Source organism: Aulonocara sp. 'chitande type north' Nkhata Bay, linkage group LG15 (assembly GCF_057382095.1).
Source record: "Aulonocara sp. 'chitande type north' Nkhata Bay isolate Kocher_YH1m ecotype deep benthic linkage group LG15, A_spYH_male_GT1.1, whole genome shotgun sequence".
NCBI classification, from domain to species: Eukaryota; Metazoa; Chordata; class Actinopteri; order Cichliformes; family Cichlidae; genus Aulonocara; species Aulonocara sp. 'chitande type north' Nkhata Bay.
Window position 1 is genome coordinate 41,366,531 of NC_141358.1, and position 24,519 is coordinate 41,391,049.

Genomic DNA, 24,519 nt, shown 5'->3' on the forward strand with positions numbered 1-24,519 from the left:
CAAATAAAAAAAAAATCATCACTGACAATCGAAATTTGTTTCTTTTTTAGCTTTTTTATGAAGCAAAACTAACATGAACTTATTCACTCAATTTGCACAGATACTACTGTATTTATAATCATGATTACACATCACAGTTCAAAGTTATCTTTATTTATCAGTTTCTGGGTTATTTTAATGAACAACAGATGGAACGATATCGGGGACAGTCTTAAGTTTGTACTTTTGCCTTACAGGGATTATTTGCACATAGTCTGACCTCTACCTTTTGCATACATGCAAACACTGACTTGGATACTCATATTAAAAAGTTTCAATCACTGAAACAGTACATGTGAAAAAAATGACCAAAAGCAGAATAAGTCAACTTTAAAAGATTTTAAGATCACTTGGTAACAGCCAGAGTGTGTGGTGTTTGATGTTTAATGAAGCTGACGTCAGCACTGTAGCTGCCGGTGTGAAAAGCATTAAAAACAAAGTAACATCTGTGATAATCAAATTTCTGTCTGTACTTGTTTGAAGTATGTACAAAAACCAGATAATCAGACAGGGTCCAGTTTTTGCATTAAGTTGAAAATTGCAAATTACATTAAATTTTCTGGCGACAAAAAATTTGTTGTGACCAAATAGAACATTTAATACCTGAAAAAAGTTGCACACTGAACATGTTGTCATGTTTACCTTACAAGTACTTGAGTGAAATTAAAACCAGCAATATTTCCAGAACACTTACATTACTCCAAGTGCCTCAACCTTTACTGCAACAAACATTTCAGATGTTCAACCTCCATTTCAACAGTAACATTTGAGGATATCCTGCAAAACCAACAGCTGCAATATTAAAACACTAAAATAGATCCTCAGATTTGGACGAAGTAACATTCAGGTTATTTCAGTCGTCAAAATTTCCCAATGAAAGAGCAAAGCTTGAAATGTACAAAAAAAGCTACTTTAATCCAAAACTGAGAAAAAAAATATGGTGTTAACCTAAAACAATCCTCAGGTTTATTTAAATGGAACATTGACCCCCACCCCCTCTGCCTAAAACAAAAGCATCTAATGAAAGTCATGAAAAGCCTGTAAAAGTCTTTTGGATGAGTGAAGCTTCAAGCGCACAAAAAGGCATGCAAAAAGCAAAACATCGTTCACACACTTGAACCTGATCGCAGCTAGCAGTAAAAATCCGACCTTTATCTGATTTCATTTAATGGAAATGGTTGTTCTACAAATGGTCATATGTAACAGTAAAAAAGACAGTCAACAGCGTCCAGTGGGCAGTAAACGTCTCAGCTGTGGGGTAAAAAACAAAAAGCAAGGTTTGTGTCCATTCAGCGTGATGCATCCCCACGGTAACCAGTTCGTTTGTTACGCAAAACGTTTGTACAGCAGTCGGTATGTTAGTCCAGGCTCCGCTCCTCCTGCTGGACAGCAGTGCTCGCTGTTAGTACGACCGTTTTCCATGTTCAACTCCTACAAAGCAGAAAAAACAAGTTAAGTGATGGTTATCATTAATTAACCTAAAATGCATGTGTTTGAATGTGGGAGGGAGCTGGAACCCAGACAGAACCCACACTGGGGAGAACATGCAGACTCCACACACAAGAAACTAGCTGGACGATGGGAGTTGAACCCAGGACCTCTTTGCTGTAGAGGTGGCAGTGTTAAACCCTTTGTCACCTTACCACCAATAAAGTGGGTGTCTATTCACTCTGCATAATACAGTAAATAAATAATGAACATCTCCTGTGTGTCTTGATGCATGCTCAACCATCCAGGTAAGTCAGTCCCAAAAGTTGATTTTGTTATCTGGACGTTTTCAGTGGGAGAAACGTTTCGTCGCTGATCCAGGTGACGTCTTCAGTCTCAGCTGACTGCAGGTTTCAATCTTATAAACAGTACGTCTGCATAATGACTGAAACCAGCCCTCTGAAGGAACAATGGGCTGGGAGGTCAGTTTATGATCATTCAGATTCTCATGACCACTGATCAACATCTACAGACCAAAGATACATCTTTCGCCATCTTACAATGGTTTGATTGTAGCCATTCACCAACTCTCTATGAATGGTACTCATGGCCACTGATCAGTAGTTGTTGAGGCTGTTAAAATCTCCCAAATGGATAAAAAAAAAACTGAAGAAATTTAACTAAAACAGTGACATAGATATATGTCACATGCAGATTAAGAGCTTACTTCCTTTAACAAAAGATGCAAAAGAAACTTGGTCATAATAATAATAAAGACATTTGAGTCTACTTTACAAAGCAAATACCAGAGCTCTGCGTTCCACTGAATTTACTTTTTCTTCACATTAAAAAACAATACAGAAAAAATACATGAAAAAAGTTCCACATATATTCAAACCTAAAAACTGTTTTTCTCTCAGAATAACTAAGTTTGCCAGATTAAATTCCATTTGCTTGAAACTTAGCAAATGGAATTTGATTTAGGACAACAGAAATGTGTAAAACAATGAAAATCTATGAAATCTCACGTTGTGGTGGTGGCAGATGGCTGCCTGTCCCCTAGCCTGGCTCTGCCGGAGCTTTCTTCCTGTTTAAAGGAAGTTTTTCTTTCCCACTGTCGCCTAGTTCCTGCTCATAGGGGCCGTTTGTTTTCTGTTTTTTCTGTATTTATGTAGGATCTTTACCTTACAGTGTAAAGCTCCTTGAGGCAACTGTTGTGATTTGGCACGATTTATATATAAAACTGAATTTAACTGAAGTGTCTAGCTCCACCCCAACATTTAAAGGACTCAAAAATTTAAAGGACTTATAATTTAAGGATGCTCTTTTCTACGGCTTTTCTGCAGCCTCTTCGTTGCAGTGAGCAACTCCAGCCAGCAGATGGAGAACTATTTATTTTGTGAGTGTGTGTCTTTCTTAATGAGAACTTAACCTGTGTGATGAACTATGGTATTTTAGTAACTGCAGATTCATGCAGACTTTTGTCATCATTTTATGTTGTTGCATATTATAATGACATGTTTAATCATTTATTTTACACCATTAATGAGTTTTTTCTGTTGAACGTTTTTTGCAAGTGACATTAGATCATTCATTTCCATGTTGTTACATTTTTAAGCAAAAGAGTTTCAATCTGTGTTTGTTGCAGGATGCCAGCTGGTAAATACTAAAGACATAAAAACTAACACACACACACACACACACACAATAAATAAAACTAAAGTAAAATGAAAAATGTTTTTAACAATAAACTCTTAAGTGAAATAAGCAAATCTACTTAAACTCAACTTTAAATAATTTAGCAAAGATAAAACCAGGATGACTCCCTGCTACACCCTGTGCAGAACACGTTTGGGTGCAGCAGGTTGTTTAGGATCAGATTTGGCATCATGCATAAGGGATTAACATTGCAGTGAGACAGATGTGTAAGCATTGTTGCTACTCACAGGTTATCAGATGCAGAGCACTGCAGACAAGCAGCATCAGTGCAGGAATACCAGCAAACAGAGGAGCAGTGGAACTAGGGGCAGAGGTGGGGGCCCGTGGCTGTGTCAGCTGAGGAGCTTCAGATTTGGTCGCTGTACACTTCTGACTGTTAACACAAAAGCAGAGACAGAGTCAGAACTACCGCCTCATTCAGGAGAATCCCCCAATGATCAGTTTAGCTCACAGTGTGGACTCACAGCTGCTTCTGCACAGCCTGCTTGCTGGACTCACAGCCTTTGGTCTGAGCCTGAGCTGCCATCATGTTGCTCTCAGCAGCCTTCTGCAGACTCTCTGCAGCCTCGGTCTTATGAACGGCCTGGGTCAGGTTCTGCTCAAGGGTGTCAATTTGATCTGAGAACAGAAAACAGGGAAAGCTCCAGTGAATGCAAGGAACCATGCAAAAACAGATGAACCACACAAACAGCACACATACAGGATACTTCCAGATTCTGTTAAAAGGGGATTCTCCCTCCCCACTGTCGCCAAGTGCTTCCTTACATGGGATTGGCTGATAGCTGAGGTTATCTTATTATATTGTCTCACAACATAAAGGATCTTGAGAGGACTGCGGTTGGAAACAGGTGCTTTAAAAAAAATGTAGATCTGTGAAGTAGAAATAAAACTCCAAGTCTACGTTCTGCTTAGTTTTCTGGACCTGTAGACAGTTTTCCAACCCAGCAACAGTAACTAACCAATCCTACATTTGTTTTCTTGGGAACTCCTCAGTCCGGACACGCTTTGAGGGTTTGTCTCAGGTCTGCGCCTGCATTAGCTTATAAGGAAACATGGAGTGGTATCAGAGAGCCTCCAGTGGGAGCTATGTGAGGAATGACCTGTGCTGTGCTGCCAGCACTCGTCTTGTCTGGACTTTGACTTCGTCATTTGCAGAATGTTACTCAGGCTCAGTGAGATCATCATCATCAATCCTACAACCGGATTTTTTTTCTAGAGTTGTGTCATCATTTCACTTGTTTCCAACACACATTCATTTATTTCCTTTCATACTTAATTCTTTCCAACATTCCTCCACTTCCAAAAACCAGGCTCCTAAAGTCTTCTGCGAAACAGCAAAATTATTTCAGTATGTTTAAAAAAAAGCAGCAACATCTAAAGCTGGAAAATGAACCTAAATCAGAAGCCTAAAAAACTGCAGCCCAAACCTGGTAAACAACAATTTTGACTTTGTAGCAAATCCCATCCTTCATAACAGCTGTAAAGTATGTGAACTTTTAAGTAACTTACCAGTTTAAATTAAGTTTGCATTAATAGGCATTTGGCTTATTTGACTGACAGGTAGCTAGAGACATAGGGGGCTGTAGCTGTAGGTTCATAGCAATGACTGTATAAAAGTTTTCTACAGTCATTGGTGCATAGATGGTGTAAAAGATGAAAGTAGCTACCTAACATCATCCATTGGTTTCGTTGAGTCTGATTCTGAGATTAGGTTTTTTCCCATTGACATCTTGGTTTCAAAAACCAGAAGTGACAAGAAGGCACGGGTCTGATTGTGAAACCGCTTCCTAATGGCCTGAGACTGGAAACTTGTAAGTCAATGAGCATTCTTAAATTTTAAGCGTAACTTAATTTTTTTTATTCAGTATGACTCTTTTTTTTTTTTACTTTGATTTTTATTAGGTTATTTTATCATTGTGGACATACAGTAAAGAAAATAACAAACAGACATACATATAAACAAACATAGAGTCTGGAGTTTACATATCTTTCTCCATTTATCACATTGCAGAAAAAAAAAAGAAAACCTATTATGTTATTTCATTTGTGTCACTTCTGAATGTTTTCCACTTCCTCCATAGTCTGTCGTATTTACCTCCCATCAGTCTAATGTTGAGTGTTATTTTTTCCATCTCTGAGATATCCTCTACAATACTGATCCAATCCCGCTGGGTGGGAGGATCTGGATGTAACCACTTCTTTGTAATTGCTTTTTTTTGTTGCGGCCAGAATTATTTTGACTAAATACACGTCCTCTTTTTGTATGTATTCTTTTATGTTTCCTAGATACATCACTTGGCAAGTATTTGGGAATGTATAACTCAAAATATTATCCATATTCATTTTTAAGTCTTCCCAATACTTTTTAATTTTAATGCATTTCCAGAATACATGAGAATGATCCGCTTCCATTTCTCCACACAATCTCCAACAATTTTGTAAACTTGAGGTCAGTTTGCTTTTTATTTTGGGTGTAATGAAAAAACGTGTCAAATTTTTCCAACAAAATTCCCTCCACAACGGCGAATTAGTTGTACTGTGTTGCAATTCACACATATTGAGCCATTCTTTCTCTGTTATTTTTATGGTCAGTTCAACTTCCCATTTCTTTTTAATATAGAGTGTTGAATCTATTCAGTATGACTCAAATGCAGTTATGTGATAAATAGCATGGCTCGCTGAATAACTGTCCAAGACATCTGCACTTTGGTTTTGGTGAAAAACAATTAGTGGGGTTTTATTAGTCTGTTTAATACATACATACAGCGTTTGGTGCAAACAGAAAAATTTCAGGGATCAAAAGCACACATTTTAAACGAAAACACGCCCTGGCTACATGTTTTTTCCTAGTCCGATGTTTTGTGACTGATTTCTTCCACACTGATTTGTTCATATTAAATAGTGACTGATGTTTATCAGAGCAACCCTCTCCCTTCTAACACAATGCTCCTTTCATATCTCCTCCGTACAGGAATTTATTGTTTCCCTTCAACCGCTTGCTGCAGGAAGTCACCTCCATTAATGTATGTCTCCACTTCCCATCAGGCCGCTGTTCTTGCCCTGTTATTTTTTGAGATTCCTAGTCAAGAAAATTGCTTTCCTTCGTATGATAAAGATTAGTGTTTTATGGTACAGTATTAAAAAAAATCACTTAAACAATACAAAGAGTCCTTTAATGAAGTTTTAGTTTGACATCTGTTTTTTAATGAGCTCTTTTTAAAAAGGAACTACTTAAACCAAGTCCTGCTGCTTTGGTTCAAAACTCATAGTATGAACAGCTTTAAGAACTGATCTCATTGAACAAAAGTTAAGAATGTGAGTGCTGAGTTGACCAGCAGGAGAGAAGACATCTATGTGTCACCACAAAGTGGTGCCTCTGAACCTCAAACACTTTTTTAGTTTCATTTTCAGTTTACGATGAAACGAGACAAACAAGACTAAAGCAGATTATCTTTTGAGATGGTTATCTTATTTGTTGCCGTTTACTAGTTCAAACTGGTTTGACAAAGAAAAAATGCTGCTGTCATCCCTCTGACTACGCTATGGTTTTAGCATCTTTAGCTACCAGAAGTAGGCCCTCCAGGGCTAAATCAATAGGTTAAAATAAACACTGGGCACAGGTAATATTTTGGATCAGAATTTTAAAAAATGCATGTTTTCATTATCCAGGGTTAGAACATCTTAGATGACCCCATACTTAACTGATTAGTCAGTAATAGGTGGTTTGAATTAAGCTGCTGTGAAAGTGTTAATGACTAAACTTAATGACCAACCCAAAACCTTAGTCGATAGTGATTCTTTTCTGCATATTTGGTGTCCGGGACATTTTTACACTAAACATTAACATTACAGAGAATCCAGACATCATCTCCAAGACGCTCAGAAAGCCCAACTGCCTCAACAACAAACAGATCTCCATGAGTGCAACTCTCAAAATGACAATATATAGACTTTACACCTGCTTAAAGAAATCCTACGTCACATATATACTACCAGACAAAACCTTGGACACACCTTCCAATTTCATGGTTTTGCTTTATTTTCATTGTAGATTCTCACTGAAGGCATCAAAATGAACACATGGAATTATGTAGTAAAAAAAGTGTGAAATAACTCAAAACTTTCCGTCCTTAGCTTTGATTACTGCCTTGCACTCTCTTGGCATTCTCTCAATGAGCTTCATGAGGTCGTCACCTGAAATGGTTTCCAACAGTCTTGAAGGAGTTCCCAGAGAGGCGGAGCGCTTGTCGGCCCTTTAGCCTTCACTTTGTGGTCCACCTCATCCGAAACCATCTTGATTGGGTTAAGGTCGGGTGACTGTGGAAGCCAGACCATCACTTCTTGGTCAGTTAGCTCTTACACAGCCTGGAGGTGTGTTTGGGGTCATTGTCCTGTTGTAATATTAATGATGGACTAATTAAACGGAAACTGGATGGGATGGCATGTTGCTACAGGATGCTGTGTTAGCCATGCTGGTTCAGTGTGCCACCTGCAAAGCCCCCCCCACACCATCAAACCTCCTCCTCCATGTTTCACAGTGGGAACTATGCATGTAGAGATCATCCATTCACCTTTTCTGCATCGCACAAAGACACCGCAGGTGGAACCAAAGATCTCAAATGTGGACTCATCAGACCAAAGCTCAGATTTCCTCTGGTCTAATGTCCACTCGTTGTGTTTCTTGGCCCAAACAAATCTCTTCTGCTTGTAGCTTTTCCTTAGTCTTGGTTTATCAGCAGCTATTTGACCACAAACGCCTGATTCACAGTCTCCTCTGAATAGTTGATGTAAAGATGTGTCAGCTACTGAAACGCTCTGTGACATTTATCTGGGCTCTAATCTGAGCTGCTGCTAACTTGCTATTTCTGAGGCTGGTGAATTTATCCTCAGCAGCAGAGGTGACTCTTGGGCTTCCTTTCCTGGGGCGGTCCTCGTGTGATCATGTTTCGTTGTAGCGCTTGATGGTTCTGGTGGCTGCACTTGGGGACACATTTGAAATTTCGTGAATTTTCCGGACCGACCGACGTTGAGTTCTTAAAGTAATGATGAACTGTTGTTTCTCTCTACTTAGCAGATTGGTTCTTGCCATAATATGAATTATAACAATTGTTAAATAGGGTTGTCAGCTGTGCACCAACCTGCATAACACAACTGATGGTCCCACTCAAGGCAAAGAAATTCTACAAATGAACCCTGACAAGACACGGCTGTGAAGTAGAAACCATTTCCGGTGACTACATCATGAAGCTCACTGAGAGAAGGCGGCTACTTTAAGGAATATAAAATATAAAACATATCAATATCTTATCAATCTTTTCTTTGCTACATAATTCTATATATCTGGCTTCAAATATTTGATTTCTTCAGTATGTATCTACAATGTAGGAAGTAGTATAAATAAAGAAAAACCATTAAATGAGGAGGCGTGTCTGAACCTTTGACTGGTAGTTTATACACCAAAAACACCACAAAGTGAACCACTTGCCTCCCTGAGAGAATGTGCACAAAAGAGGAAGTGAAACATAAATGGTTCCTAAACTCAAAACCATGCAGAGCTTCCTGTTGTAACAGCTCAGTCGAAGGTTTTTTTTTACATAACTGTTTCATCAGCTTTAAAAGAATAACAAAGGATATGAAAGAACACCGATGGGCAGCTGTTTTACAGCGAGACATTGCCTGGCTTTGGAAAGAAAAACAAAACAACAAAAAATGATCTAATTAATTTTAGAAGCACCACACAATGCTGATGCAGTTCAACCATCAACCCTGCTGGTACTGAAATATCTCCAGCACTTGGATTCACACAGAATTTTGTAGTTTGTGTTGCTGCAAACAGCACAAAGAATCAAAGACAACTGTTGCACCAGGTTTTGGACCTGATCATTAGAGGAAACATGAAGATATGTAAGAGTTAAATTAAAATGCAGGTGTTGGAGTTTGTGACATGTTGAGCTGCTCTGTGAAGTCACTTCTGCCCTGCGAGCTGTTGGCATAGCGTTGTGATCCTTCAATACAGGGAAACCCACATTCCTCAGACCTGACGGGTCCCGCTGTTTGTTCTGAAAGTAATTACACCGGCAACAAAGGAACAATGCACCAGTGTTGTGTGTAAAGTTGCTACCTTGGCCAGGTTTTTATCTCAGAATTCCTGATAAAGTAAACATAAAAAAAAGGAATAAATTCTACTGATGAGGCAAATCTACTGCGACAACGTACAGAAATGACCACAACACTGACAACGACATCCAGACAGAGTAATGGGTGCTTTAGGTGTTGAGACAACAACACCTACAACTTGGGCTGTTGCTGGTAATACCAGCCCTCCACTTCTTTTTGTTTTTTGACCGACCAATCGTGTATTTATTTACACTCTGTCCTCATGGCAACAGTGGAGGAAAATATGGCTAAGAATAGGGCCGGGGAAAAGTCTCCTTTCATGGCAGTGATGGAGTTTTTCCTACCTCTCAGCAGGCCGAGCTGAACAGTGAGGTTCGCTTCTTTCTGTCGCAGTTCCTCAATGTCCTCCTGCATGATGGTCATGTTCCTGTTCAGGAGGACCTGTAGAATGAATTAAACACACCCCAAAGGGAGAAGAAGAAAAAGAAACCTTGGTGTTACTGTGAGTTAACAGTTCTGTGCATTGCGTTTGTGTAATGTTTAGCTTTTCCTATCAATAATATTTCATTTTATATCACAAATCCCTTGATTTTAACAGCAAGATTTCTGACCGTGGTTCTGTCAACTATCAGCAACTTGTAGCAAGAGGGTCAGTGGTTAGTTTAAGACTACGCCCTTTTTTTCTTATGCCTCCATCATTATCAACCACATATTTTATATATATTGTAATAATTTAAAACTTACAGCAAAATTCTGATCAAAATCTGTAGGAAAACGATGCCACTGCTCACCTAATGGCCCGAGTACACATCACCCTGAGGCTACGATGGTGTGGACAAAAACATGCAGCTTCACTAACCACTGGGTGGCATCACCAGGGTTATGTCCATGTTTTGTGTAAATTTACCACAAACAGTTTATTGGTGGTAAGAATTCATTTCTAGTCATACAATAGGATTCATATTTAGATTTAGTGAGTTTAAAAAAGTTCCTGTCTGAGACATTGTTGACTTTCTGAGTATTGTGAGAGAAAGATTTCACTCGTTTATTTTCAAGAAGCTTTAAAGATGTGGGGCATTGATTAGGTGTGAGGAGCGTGTTCCAACTGCTCATCCACTTTGTCACAAGGTGCTTCCTCCTCTTAGGAGGCAAGTATGTGGGCGTAAACAAACCTCACAGGTGTTTTGGATCAAAGGAAGCAATGAACCAAGAAACTGACAAGTAGATGAACCGGGACTACCTCTACTAACTAGTCACTAGTCTTTCAGTAGAACTCAAATGTTCACAACCAGCATGACAAGTTGACAGGTTCTTTATGTGTAACAACTAGAACTGTTGCCTCACCAAGAGTCACGTTGCAGTTTGAATCTCTGTACATGCAGTAAAGATTTTCAAGTTTAACAAAAGATTTATTTGTTTGTAAACAACGTTTTTCATGACGTTGATTCTTTCCAACAATTTTATTGTTTTTATATATATGATTAGTTAAACCTGTAAATCAGCTGCTAAAATGTGTGCTGGGTCTTCATGCCATCTCAGTGACTGTTGGGTTTGGCACACATCATGACTCAGACTCTCCGACTGAAGGTTTTCTGTTGCCTTCTTCCTGCTGTGTGATGGCAGGATTCCTCTTTGCTCTTTGGGAGCATGCAACATGAACATTTTGAGCAATTGAGAAAATTTGGCAAAGCTTAAGTCAGCAGTAGAAACATGAATTTAATTATGAACTTTTTTTCAGTAAAACAAATCTAGATATTTTGACTTCACATAAATAATATATAGCTAGGACTTTTTTGTTTTCTGTAATGAACAGAGCTTCTATGTGGCAACAACTCAGTGTTTCATATCATTTTTGGTACGACATCAACTTGGACCAAACTTTGTGTTCTCAGAGCTAAGCTGGTGACTGAAAGCAGGGCAGCGCTGGCTTTTAGAAGAATTCCTTTCATCACAGGCAACAGTTATTATTAGATGTAAAGGACCAGTCCAAACAAATCTCTCCATCCTGAGAGGCCTTTTAATGATACAATATAACATAATCTGTCCACTCAGACTTCACTGATAATGACACTGATGCTGTGCAGAGGCAGAGATCTTTATTACGTCAATCTCTTATCAATACTGGAGCATAAGGACAGGTTTCCAAAATCCCCCTATTGTTATCACAATGACTCCTCAGTATGTAAAGTGAGAACTTTCATGTTAGTTCTCAAACGTGAGAGAGTCCCAGATATAAACCTAGTGGGAGTGACCCCCCACAGAGGGACAAAAGGACCCCTGATGATCCTCTAATCGCCTGAGCCAAGGTGTGAAACTGGGCGTGGGTCACAATCAGCCAGAGTTTCGGGTGAGCTCATTGTGAAACCTGGCCCCACCTTATCATGTGATTTCCTGAGGTCAGATGGCCCAGGATGTGAGTGGGTGTTAAGGCATCTGGGAAGACAAAACGCCAAGACACAAACTTAACAATGTGGTGTATGCTGTACAGTGCAGCGAGGAATGCCCAGACCTCTACATTGGAGAGACCAAACAGCCACTTCACAAGCGCATGGCACAACACAGAAGAGCCACCTCCACAGGACAAGACTCAGCAGTCCATCTGCATCTAGAGGTCAAAGGTCACTCTTTCGAGGATGCCAATGTTCACATTTTGGACAGATGGTTTGAAAGAGGAGTGAAAGAAGCATCTATGTCCACTGTGAGCGACCATCTTTGAACAGAGGCGGGGCTTACGACACCAACTCTCTGCCATCTATAATCCAGTTTTGAGATCCCTTCCCAGACGCCTTAACGCCCACTCACATCCTGGGCCATCTGACCTCAGGAAATCACATGATAAGGTGGGGCCAGGTTTCACAATGAACACACCCGAAACTCTGGCTGATTGGGACCCACACCCAGTTTCCCACCTTGGCTCAGGCGATTAGAGGATCATCAGGGGTCCTTTGTCCCTCTGTGGGGGGAAACTCCCACTAGGTTTATATCTGGGACTCTCCACCATTTGACCTTAGAACTGAAGAAGCTTCTCGGATGAAGGTGAAACGTCTTCAAGCAACTTAAAAAAGTCCAGACGCTTTTCTTTGCAAGCTCCTTAGACTACGATGACCTGGATGACTGAGAACCTTCACAGACACGACTCAGGTTGATGGCGTTTCAGTGGTTCACTTTACCGTTTGATCAGTTTTTGGGTTTTTTCTTGTTTTCGTAGAACCTTTTTTGAAGGCTCGATGTAGGGATCTGGATTCCTTTCTGTTTGCTGTTCTTCTGCCCTCACAGCAGTGCTCCTTTCTGCTAACTGTGTGCTTTCTGATCTTTACCAATGTCTTAACATTCATACTGATTATTGATTTCTGATAGACAAGGAGTGCAAAAATGGTTCACGGGTAGGTGCTTCCAATGTTGCTGGTCTCATTGATAACTTTTACAGTAAAAAAAAAAGTGCAATAACAATCACTTAAAGGAAGTTAATACCCAAGTCAAAAGACAAACATTACAGACAGCCTCAGCTGATTAACATGAAAACACACCAACTAAAATTAAACCCAGATCTCAAAATTTCACGTAACAACTGCAAATATCACATGTAGTCCAAACGTTTCACATCTGAGAGCTCAGAGCATGACTGGAAGGACTGAGCGACAGTTGTTCTTTACATGCAGAAAAGAAGAGCGTGTGTTTACGGCAGTGGAGTTTAACTGACACGTCCAGGCTTTTCCCTCGACAGAGGACGTTTTTGTCTTTCTTAATCCTGGAAAAAGGTTTTAGACAAATCCTAGGAAACTCCCACCTCTTACATTGTTGTTGCCTTTTTTTAACCAGTTTTTCTAATTAGATTTTCACTTACTCAGGTGCAGTTAACACTATTGCTTATTAGATGGCTAGAAGTAATGGTCATATAAGGTAACAGACTTTACTGCACGTCGCTCTGCACAGTCACACCCAAAGAACTAATCAGAATCAAGAAAAATCCAAGCACGGTGGAGTTACAGGTTTTGGACTTTCAGCATGAGTGCTGCAGGCTTTATGGAGCCAGAAAGGACTCGGAAGGCGTTATCAGCCAGTGCTACCAAGTAGCCTCTGTTAGCAAGCCGCATCCATTTACTGGGTGGGTGTTTCATGCACACAGTCCTAAGTAACAAATACATAAAATATAAAACAAATAAATAAAAAAACACTACAATTTCATTTACTGCGAATTCAGCACAAACGTCTTGGACATGTTAGTAAAGTTAAGAATTATCTTTCAGATATCTCCTTTAAAAATCCTCCAAAAGGTCGTAAGTGTACTGGAGGAATTCCAGCTTTGGCCCCGTTGTTGTTAGATGCCCTCTGCATATTCACTGAATGTCCCGATTAACCAGCTGCAGTAATATAAGATAACCTTTCCTTTTTATAGACAGGTGAAATCTACATCAGAAGGATAGAGGTGGTGCAACTTTGTCAGGTCCCTTTGAAAACTTTGCATCCAAGGCTCAAAGCTTCTTAGGAGGATTTTGTTTGTTTGTTGTGCCTCACTTTTTACTTTTGCTTTCATTTGCTGGGAGGGTTTAGCCAGTACTTTGGGGTAAAACGAAACTCTTCACAATGGTAACCCTGTTTAGGTGGACTTTGCTAAAACTTTGTATGTCTGTGTGGGGATGCCACAGGAGACCTGCAAAAAGAAAAAGCCTGCACGGTTGACTTGACAGCATTAATTGCAGTGCTGGGGAAATGTTGATGAAGATAGTTGAGAATAACTGCTAACCTCTGAAAAGCAGCTGAAGGATATCTGACAGGATTTCTTCTACCAGCTTGAAGTTGAGCACAGGAAGCTGACAGGAAGGACAAAATAAACTTTGGTTTCTTTGGTACTTTCCAAAATGTCTGCTTTGTCAGTGTGGATGATCATCTTGCTATAATTCTCATAAACATGCATATTTAAGAGATCTTTGCTCATTGGCACTCAGCCCTAAAAGCAGCTTCAACATAAGATTCTGTTTCCTTGAGTTTCATTTTGCTTTTATGTTTGCGATGACCTGATTTGCGCACATCACAGTGGTGAGCATGTTTCTAGAAAAATGCTGCGTGTTTGTGCATGCATCCATTTCCATAATCTCAATAGCTGTGGACAGCTAGCAGCAATGACGCCTGCAACTACTTCAGCACAAAAATGTGTGCAGAAGCCAAACATTTTTACTGGATGAGTAGAAAAGTCAGAGTCAAGAGGGGAGAAGTTAGACTGAGGAAAAAGTAAGGAGCAGGCAGGGAGGGAGGAGTGAAGGAGTGGAGAGTGGGAGTGAGTCAGGACGAACCACAGGAGGAGGGAGAGAGAAGGCAAACACTCATTTTTTCCAACCAGCGACTCTCAGAATACAGAGTTGGAAATGTTGGAAGCAACTGAATGCCTCTTATCCTATAAACACTGAGTCAAGCCTGCAGGGAGGAAAAAAGTTGTTTTACGCGAAGGAAAATCAGGTCTCCCAAAGTGGAAAGAGTTGAGCAAAGAGGAGGAGAGAATCCCACTCTGTTCATATCTGAGCTCATTTTCACACTCAGAGAAATCCTTGTTGCATCAAACTCAGCTCTGCACCGTCACTGTGGATATTTCACATTTTGACTCCTAAACATGCCAAACTCTGGTCTCCGTCTACCCTCTCTGATGACATTTATTGATATGTCTCAGCGTTTTTTCTTTTTGAGGACAGATGGAAGCCATTAGTGTTTTGGTGAGGTGGGTGGGGCAGCTTTGGTTTCAATTTTGCAAGCTGGATTAAAAAAAGATGCTATTTTCAGTATCAGTTTGTAATTTAAGTCAAACTATCATTCTTGGGAGCTTCCAGTGCATGCTGGGAAGTCTGCTGATGTTTGGGACTCATTGTGAGTTAAGCACAACTTCAGCTTCAGTCTAAAGCTGGCAAGAATAAAAAACTGAGGTGAATCTAATGCATTTCTATTTGGCTCTTTGCAGTGTCGACCGTATGACCGTAGGTTCTATTGGTGGTTGTGATGAAAGGAACCAATCAAAAAGGTTTTGACTTTTATTCCCGCAGTATCAAAGATAAAGAGAGCGTTTTTTTAAACCGGTTTAAAAGTCTAAAAAGTGAAAGGAGCATATTAGTCATTTAATTTAGTTGAAATTTGCCACCCAAACATCCACCTTTCCCCCCTTTCTACTTTGTGGAGCCTAGCTATGCCAGCTATCAAAGGGCAAGAGGCAGGTATGCCCTTCAGACAAATATTCCCACTAACATTCAATTAGGAATCATCATTAAACTGTGGGAGGAAGCAGGAGTACCCGGAGATGAGTAGAGCATGAACCTCCACACAGGAACACGGGACCTTCTTGGTGTACGAGAACAGTGCTAACCACTGTAGCAGCAGGCCAACCTACACAACATACTTCTATTAAAAAAGACGTAGAGCTTTTTAATTGTCGTGCACATGATATGGCAGGATAATATTTAGTAATTTGTTCATGTGCATATGACTGCAATGTTGCAGCTGAAAATTATTATAATGTCTTAGATACAATAAGAAGCTTCTGAAGGGTTTGTGGAGTTAAGGGTGTAGTAAGGCCAACCGACCATCGTGCAAACTAACCTCAAAGAAAATTACTCGTTGGTCCAACGATATATGAACATTTTCTAATATGAAGCAAAGGCTGGCTCACCATTTTAATGAAACAACCATACTATGCAAAGATAGGTACAGCAGGAGGGGAGCTTTGCATGGCTCTGATAACTGATCCAACTGGTGCTCTGTTATTCTATTCTATTCTTTTCTATTTCTTCAACTAAGTCTACATCATTGTAAACTACATAATCAGTCTGACATAAATGCCACCCATGGGTAGCAGAGGAGGTGCTGAAATGATAAATAAATGACTGAACTCACGTTTTCCTGCCGGCACTCCTCCAGTGTGACGTTGGTGGTATTGAGTTGGCCCAGGAGCACCAGGTTCTCAGCTCTCTGTTGCTCTGTCTTCCTCCTTTCCTCCAACACCATCCTCTCCAGAGCTTCTTTGTTCTTGTTATACACCACCTTTGCCCCTTCCATCTTCTCGGTGACCTCCTGCAGCTCGGCGCGGCATTGGGCTGCGCCTTTCATGTCGGGAGATGTCGCCCACACCACGATCACGATGAGAGAGATGATGGACCAGAGCGCCAGCAGGGCAATCACCACACTCTTTACCATCTGGGAGGACTTGGAGGCGGCCGCCATCGGGGGGATTGGAGGCTATGAAAATGATGACAACGATGAAGAACGGTGGAGAACGGTGGAGCAGCTGCTCTCAGTAAGTCTCTCAGGTTGAAGTGAGCTGGAGTTTCCCTTCAGGCTGGGCAGGGACACAGGGAGGGGCTCCCTCACACGATGACAGGAGGACGGCAAACCTCACCATCTCCACCCCCAGGAACCATCCCACCCTGAACCTTGCCCTCCTTCTCTGTGTCGGTGTTATCAAACCCAGAGAGCATGCAGCGATCAACAGGAAAGTTACAACATCAGAGTGAAGCCAGCAGAGTTTAACACTCACACAGAGCTAAGTTGGAAAGTTACATGTAAAGAGAGAGGGAGGGTGTCTGTGGGTGTGTGGGTGTGTGTCGAACACTGAAGCTTTCTGTTTCTATTTCCCAGCTTGCCAGTGATGATCTTGGATGAACTCAAACTGCAAATATGCTCCAGGCAGAGAAATGAAACTCAGAAAAGAGAAACAGAGAAAAGAAAGACAAAGAAACGCAGCATCAGAAAGAAAACCTACTTTACAGCCGCATTCATGTTTTCATGCCAGCTGCTGGCACGTAGATCCCACAAGCCCCACCCTCTGATTCACAAGACCACAGCCCCCAATGCCCACCATGTCTACCTTCGCTGTGATTGGCTCAGGGGCAACAGTCTCTGTGGTTTAGCCAAACATCTTTTTAAACATCTGTAACTCCTACCAGGAGCTTTAAGGGACCCTGGTCCAGCTGTGGCTCCATGTCCCTGAATCACCTAGGGTTAGCCACTCCTTTAACAACACCCACCTACCCCACCCCGTCAGGACAGAGTTTTCAGGGATGGAGCCAAACACATGCAAGTTGTTTTCATAAAGAAGCCAGTGGATAATACTTCTCAGCAGGTTTACGGGCAGCGTCTGCAGAATAGATGAAACAGGGAGACTTACTGAAAGCAAAGAGCCTTAAGACCAAACAACACTCACTTCTGGTAAATGGACCAGCTGATCACAGCTGGAAAACACCAAACTATTGTTGCTGATGGGAGAGCTTTAAAGAGATTTTAGAATCAAAATGCATTACAGCTTAAATAAAAATGCTTCTTTTTTCAAATCTAACTGGAAATAACATTCATTTTCCTGTCCAAACAATAATGCACTGACCTCTGCCTTTAGTTCTGTGTTTGCTAACTGCTCTGACAGATAAACAGTTAGTGTAGTGAAGGTGTCCTGGGCCAAGTCCATAAATAGCAGAGAAAAACAGTGAGCAGGAAACAGTGGCTTTCTGCCATCATTGTCAATGATAAATATGCCTGTTCATCAGCACAGCTGCCATAGTGCTGGGTGGTTGAGTGCATCTATGAGGAGCGACAGCTGTACACAAAATCGGTTGCTGTACAATTTCAGCTCATTTTCAACCAGGTTGGTTTGTTTCAATCCTTTAATTATATTCATTATACAGGATGCTTTAGTTTAACATGCACATTTTCATACTGAAAAATAATCCCATTGTTATTATTCTGCAGGTGTTTGTGTATCCTTCAGTTAAAAAGAGAAAACCGACTGAAAAATATAAAATATGTTTCTCTACAATTTACACCAATCGACTGTCCCATTAGAATTAGTTTTCAAACGAGAGCTGCGACTCATTTAGTCACATCAGAGCTACAGTCCAGTTTTAACTTCTTTTATAGAAATCGAGACTCAAAGGAAGTCAAGTTTAACAATGCTGTGGACCTCTGCATGCTTCGATAGCTACAATTCAGTTACACTAGTTAATTATATGTTAGTGCCATGAAAAAGATATTTACATTCACAGGTTTAGTTCATTTAGGGCTCCAAAAATATTAAATATACAAGGATGCAGAACAGTTGAGAGCACCAACCTTTCACTTTGGAGAAGCTGAAACTGATTATTTTTCTTGATTAAAGCAATAAATCATTCATTAAAATTACCGTATGTTTTTCTCATTTTGCCATCCTGAATGCAGGTTTTCAAAATCACCGTTTAAACTAAGAAACAGAGTAGCTATCACTTTAGCCAAATGGTGTGTATACCTTAAAATATGAACCACCTGCAAACACAAAACTATCTGAATTCTTCAAACCTTCAAAAGCTGCAGCAAAAGCCAACAGGAAATGTTTAATCAGCATCACTTTCTTGCCACCATATAAAGATTTGTGAACCGATTCAATTCTTTTTATTTATATAGGACCAATCACAACATCGGTCTCCTCGAGGGGCTTCGTGTTGTTAGGTAAAGACCCAATAATGCAGAGAAAACATGAGAACAGAGAAAGAAAACACTCCTCTGTTCTCAGATCTGATGTTTTTGGCTTGAAGGCAGACAGCCAGCTGACCTCTGACCCTCCTTTCTACTGTCCAAACAGAGGAAGTGCTGTGCATTCAGATGAGGTCAGGGGTTAACCGCACTCTCACACAGCATGGCAATACTAAGCCAAGACCGGAAATAATATGTCCATGATTGTATTTTTTAAATTAAATTAAGATAAGATAAGATAAGATAAGATAAGATAAGATAAGATAAGATAAGATAAGATAAGATAAGATAAGATAAGATAACCTTTATTAGTCCCACACGTGGGAAATTTGTTTTGTCACAGCAGGAAGTGGACAGTGCAAAAGTTATGAGGCAAAAATTAGAATACAATAAGAATAAATACAGTACACAACTGTACAGAATAAAATAAAATAAAATACTATATACAGTAGAATAAAATAAAATAAATATACAATAAGATAAAAATAGAATACAAATACAAATACTATATACAACTGAGTAAAAATACAACCCTCTAGTTCCATATGATGAGAGTACTGGATACACGGTGTTGTACTCCGTCACTCTGGGATAATCTAAATGTGAATTTTGTCTTATGAATCAAGTGCCTTGTATTTGTTATTTATTGATGGTGCAGCAGTATTAACCAATGATAGAAACGTGGCGGTCAGAGACATGGTCGCATCAACTCAAACCTACAATTTTAAACTTCTTTAAAACCTTCTTTGAAATCTAAATGCATTTTAACATGTAGTTTCTAATAAGGTTCAGGTTGTTTTCCTCCCTTTCCTGGAAACGAGATGAGCCGATCAGTGCCACACATCCACAGTCGCTCTGATGGCCGCTTGGTGTTGGTGTCAAAAGTGAATCAATCTCCACTGACTCTGATTTTAAAATACAAAACTTTACAGCACAAATGAACACGTTTAAAGTTTAGTGCAAAAGCAGTCTCAGCAAAGTGAGCTAATTCAAACCAGGAACAGTGGTGCTGATGTTAGCAGCAGATATACCAAAAACAGAGGCTTAAGAGGAGGAGCAGCTAATCTACTCATCAATCCCGAGCTCTCCCTGTCTGCCAAAGCAACCTTGAATGTTGCTGAACCCTGAAATGCCCCCAATCCACCAGGAGTGTGAGCGTGTGCTTGGATGAATGTGTGTGTGAATGTGTGGGTGACTCAGGTAAACTAAAACAGTGTCATGTTGTCACACTTCCTGCTGGCTGTGTGTTAGTGGCTTCATATTCCAGCTTACCAATAAAAGCAGTGCTGTGCTCTGCAGCTGATTGTGTTGTCCAAAAACAACCAAAGTTTTCATTTCTGTTTCTAATTGTTTTGTTCAGCGTTGTGTTACTGCTGACACTAAGACATCACTAATGAGATAATGTGGTTCAGTTTAACAGAACGCATAAGAATCCAGCATGTCAGACAGTGAGTGAAGTACTGTCGCTTTGTGAGGAGAGATTTGTGCAACCCCTTGCACAAGCTCAGATTTGAAACAAGTTGTTTTTGGCTTGTGACAGTCTCCAGTCCCTGTGTGCCCTTTGAGGCTTCATCATCTCATGATTTCATACCTCGGACTGATTCCGAAGCAGTGATGATTTTACAGCACCACCTGCTGGAAGATCACATACTCTACACCTTCAAACTCCCAACACAGACAAGAGTTCAATAATTATTCATGGTATTATTTTATACACACTGTGATCATTTAACAAAATTCTGTTAAAATTATATTTTAAAAAAATTGTGACCATCAATAGTGATCTGTGTATTCGTTCAGTTTCTGGGCCTTCAGCTGGCACTGCAATAAAAACAGGCATGATTCTGTGGTGAAAATGACTGAATGGGCTCCAGAACACTTCATTGTTTGTGAACACAGTTCACCATGCCATCGATAAATGCAGGTTAAAGTTCTATCATGGAAAGAAGAAGCCATTTGTTACCAGAAATGCGTCCTTCCTCTCTGGGCCAAAGCTCGTTTAAAATGTGGGGAAGTAGAAACCTGTTCTATGGTCAGAAGAATCGAGATTTGTAATTCTGTTTGTAAAACATGCATGCTGCATCCATCGAGGTAAAGGTCAGAGAAAGAGACCATATGGCTTGTTATCAGCACTCAGTCCACAGCCCGTATCTTTGTTGGTATAGGGGTGCATTAGTGCAGCGGTCCCCAACCCCCGGGCTTCGGACCGGTACAGGTGTTGTGCCAAACTAGGTATCCCCGACAGAATTTGTTTCCCCTGCGTAGGGAGCACACGCTGGACTGTCCAAATCACGGACAAACAGTATCCCACATTGTTGATTTTTCGTTTACAAACACTTCTTATAATGACCAACTACTCCTGACATTTTTGAGATGTTAGCTCTTTATACAACGAAGTTATAGTGGGATACAAATAATATCAGGCTGGTCCTGCCACAATTTGTTCCCCCTGTGTAAATCACGGACAAACAGTGTCCCACATTGTTGATTTTTTGTTCACAAACACTTCTTATTATGACGCATTACTCCTGAAACTTTGGAGGATTTAGCTCTTTATATAGTGAAGTTACAGGAGAATAAAAATATTTATCAGCCAAAATGTTAATGGTTTATTAAAATAATCCCATCTGATACCTCGTGAGCAATAAATATATAATTTTCTGTTGTAACCTTCAAACTGAATGGTAACGTAACGATACTAATTTTTCACTTTTTCACAAAATGAAAACATCAGTACTTCCTGCATACTCCCAGCACAGGGGAAACAAATTATGTCGGGGATACCTACTTTGGGACACCGGTCTGTGAAAATATTGTCGGGCATAAACCGGTCCGTGGCGCAAAAAAGGTTGGAGACCGCTGCATTAGTGCATATGGAACTGGCAGCTTGCACGTCTAGATAAGCATGATCAGTGCTGAAAGGTGTGCAGAGCAATATATGCTGTCATGTCTGTGAAGGTTCTCAGTCATCCAGGTCATTGTAGTCAAAGGAGCTTGCAAAGAAAAGCGTCTGGACTTTTCACCTCTCATCCGAGAAGCTTCTTCAGTTCTAAGGTCAAATGGGTTGGGGTTTGACTGAACCAAAGCTTAGTGTTTTTATCACCTTTAATATTGTAGCAATACCTCGGATGGGCTTTTTTCTGTTTTTGCAGCTTAAGATTGGCTTGTTTCACCCATGGAGAGCTCCTTTGACTGTTATCTGTTCACCGCATAATCTTCCAAATGCAAACACAACACCTCAAATCAACTCTTTCAAGCCTTTTATCTGCTCAATTGATAATGACATAACAAAGGAATTCCTCACAGCTGCCCATGAAATATTCTTTGAGTCAGTTGTCTAATTACTTTCGGCGCCTTTAAAAAGATGGTAGCACATGTTAGGGAGCTGAAACTCCTAAACCCTGCATCGAACTGAAATGTGGATAGCCCCAAACGAAGGCTGAGAGTTATGTCCATGTCCATTATATGTTTCAGTCGACAGGTAAAAAAACAAACTTGTGTCAGTGTCCAAATATATCTGGACCTAACTATGTTAAATGTTAAAAGTATGTCTCTTCTGATTAGTACAAAACCTTCTTTGAAATATCTTGAAATTTTCAGCATTTTTTTTAAATGTAGCTAACATATGAATGAAGTGTTACCACATTTACATACATGAGAACTAAAGGTCTCACATGAGGGAAAAACATCCAGCGTTCACATACTGAGCCATGTGTTGTTATCCGTTAGTCTTGTTTTGAAACACTCTGCTGGTTTCACAGCAGCAGCAGCTTCCTCAGTCAGTTGATGATGGAGTCTCTGCTGGTCCGGGTGATCCTGCTCGCTCTCAGTGGTGAGTTCTACTTTCTGTCTTTTCTGTCGTCAATTAATGAATTCAAATTCACACTTCACTGACTCACCGACTTTAAAACTGGATGTTTAACGAAGACGCTGTCGACAGGCTGAAGCTCTGTTCGCCACTTTAGGCCAATTTAAAAGGATTTTATGGTGAAAATCTGTTCAAAATGAAGCTTCCTGTGTGCAGGATTAAGAGATTAGAGTGCAAAAGAGAAAATGTTTATTGGCTTACAGACTTACAGGTTTGATTGAATAAACATTCATTAAAAATTAATTTAGAAGGTTTTCCTCTGTTTTAAATCTTGGTCAAACAAACTAAACGCTGATGTTGTTTAAAGTTGAATGCAAAGAAAACAGGCACATTTTTTAATACGTTTCCAAAAGGTTAAAGTTTTTGATCATAATGGTAATATTTTGAGATTTTTTTTAACATACTTTCATTTTTAAGCTATTTTCTTCTTTAACATTTATTCAACAAATCTGGACCCAAACATTTCTGATTTTATGACATGTTATAACATTTTTTCCCATGTTAATTTTTTATTTTTAACACTCACTTTGTAGGTTTTGATTTTCCACTACAAGCTTTTTTTACGTGTTCATATTACTGTACACAACATTTCAGTATGTGAGGAATATCAAACGCTTTGATGTTGTTCATGTAAAGGTTTACAGAACCACGCAGCTGTCGATCCCTCATCGACCATCCAGGTGAGGCTTGGAGAGAATGCCACCCTGCAGTGCCCTCTGCTGGACACCTCCAATTTCACCATGCTCACCACCACCACTGCCCCGACCGCGCCCACCACCCTCAGCTGGTACAGGAAAGCACCAGGACAGGGACCACAGCTCCTTGTCTCCTTCAGGTCTATGGATAGACTCAAACTGAAATACGGCAACGGTGTTCCCCGCAGTAAAGTCTCTATAGCGGCCGATGGCTCACTGGTGGTGCAAGGCTCCAAGCAGAGCGACTCGGCGGTTTATTACTGTGGAATCAGCCGGGGAGATGACCGGAAGAAGGAACCAAGGCCACGGAGCCGCAGAAGGAAATAATGTCAGGAGTGAGGATCGGCTTTACTTGGCTGCTTGTTCAGACTGTTTCTCTGCTCTTCTTCAGTTCCCCTCATTTTTAAGCCTCATCTTTGAACATCATACGCAGAAGAATATCTGCACCCCATCTCACAGTTTAATAAATGTGCTTTTTTTGTGCAGTGACTGAAAACAGTGAGCTTACATGTACAACGGCCAAGTTTCTGAGATTTTTAATTAACTTGTGTTTGAATTAAGAGTGATTTAAAGGCTGTGCTTTTTCAATATCCATGCGCTCTCACAGTCCGGCCAAATGAAGCTGTTGCTGTAAAGGTATTTGCTTTGTGGCACTACTTTTTCTTTCCCCACCATTTCTGCTGGCAGATTTATTGCTAGATTATAGCATCAGCAAAGCTAAAAATGCATAAATAAAAACTGCCTTTCTTGTACATTGCAGTACGCTATCTTTTCTTTGATTCTGTCTTTGCCAAATACAGGAAACACACTTGTTCACCCAGCAAGAATGCTTGCTTCCTGTTGATACCTTCCATAATAAAAACTGTTGATCCAAACATAGTTTCAGCCTTGTGTGCCTGTTGTTGTGTCCTGTCTCTTCCCTGAACTCCTCTGCCACCCATTTCCCCTGAGAAACCATTGCACAGCTGCAGCAGTTAGCCAGGCTGTGTTTGGTCGGTGAATGTGCTCTGACAGCAGTGATGTGGTTTTGTTGGTGTCTACTGTGTTTTCAGCATAATTTAGTTGTTTGTGTGTGTGTGTGTGTGTGTGTGTGTGTTTTGATTTGGTGGATATGAACGTTCCCTTTCACTCCTGCTATTGTCCTTCTGTCACACTCCACCCTGTCTGCACGTTCCTCTT

General features: G+C 40.4%; 2 protein-coding genes across 2 annotated transcripts; one reads left to right on the plus strand and one right to left on the minus strand.

Moving 5' to 3' along the window:
* Nucleotides 1-131: 131 nt before the first annotated feature.
* Nucleotides 132-16,887, minus strand: LOC147313729 (uncharacterized). Its single transcript, XM_086263500.1, has 5 exons — nt 16,177-16,887; nt 9,648-9,744; nt 3,651-3,804; nt 3,414-3,559; nt 132-1,470 (listed from the first exon to the last, which is right to left on the minus strand). Coding segments are annotated over exons 1-5 (726 nt in total). The 5' UTR covers nt 16,504-16,887; the 3' UTR covers nt 132-1,468.
* Nucleotides 16,888-17,795: 908 nt separating this feature from the next.
* On the plus strand, nt 17,796-24,207 carry sid1 (secreted immunoglobulin domain 1). The gene is made up of 3 exons (XM_086264856.1): nt 17,796-17,917; nt 22,539-22,609; nt 23,282-24,207. Exons 1-3 carry the CDS (start codon nt 17,796-17,798, stop codon nt 23,665-23,667), a joined length of 579 nt encoding a protein of 192 aa, XP_086120982.1. The 3' UTR covers nt 23,668-24,207.
* Nucleotides 24,208-24,519: the final 312 nt, after the last annotated feature.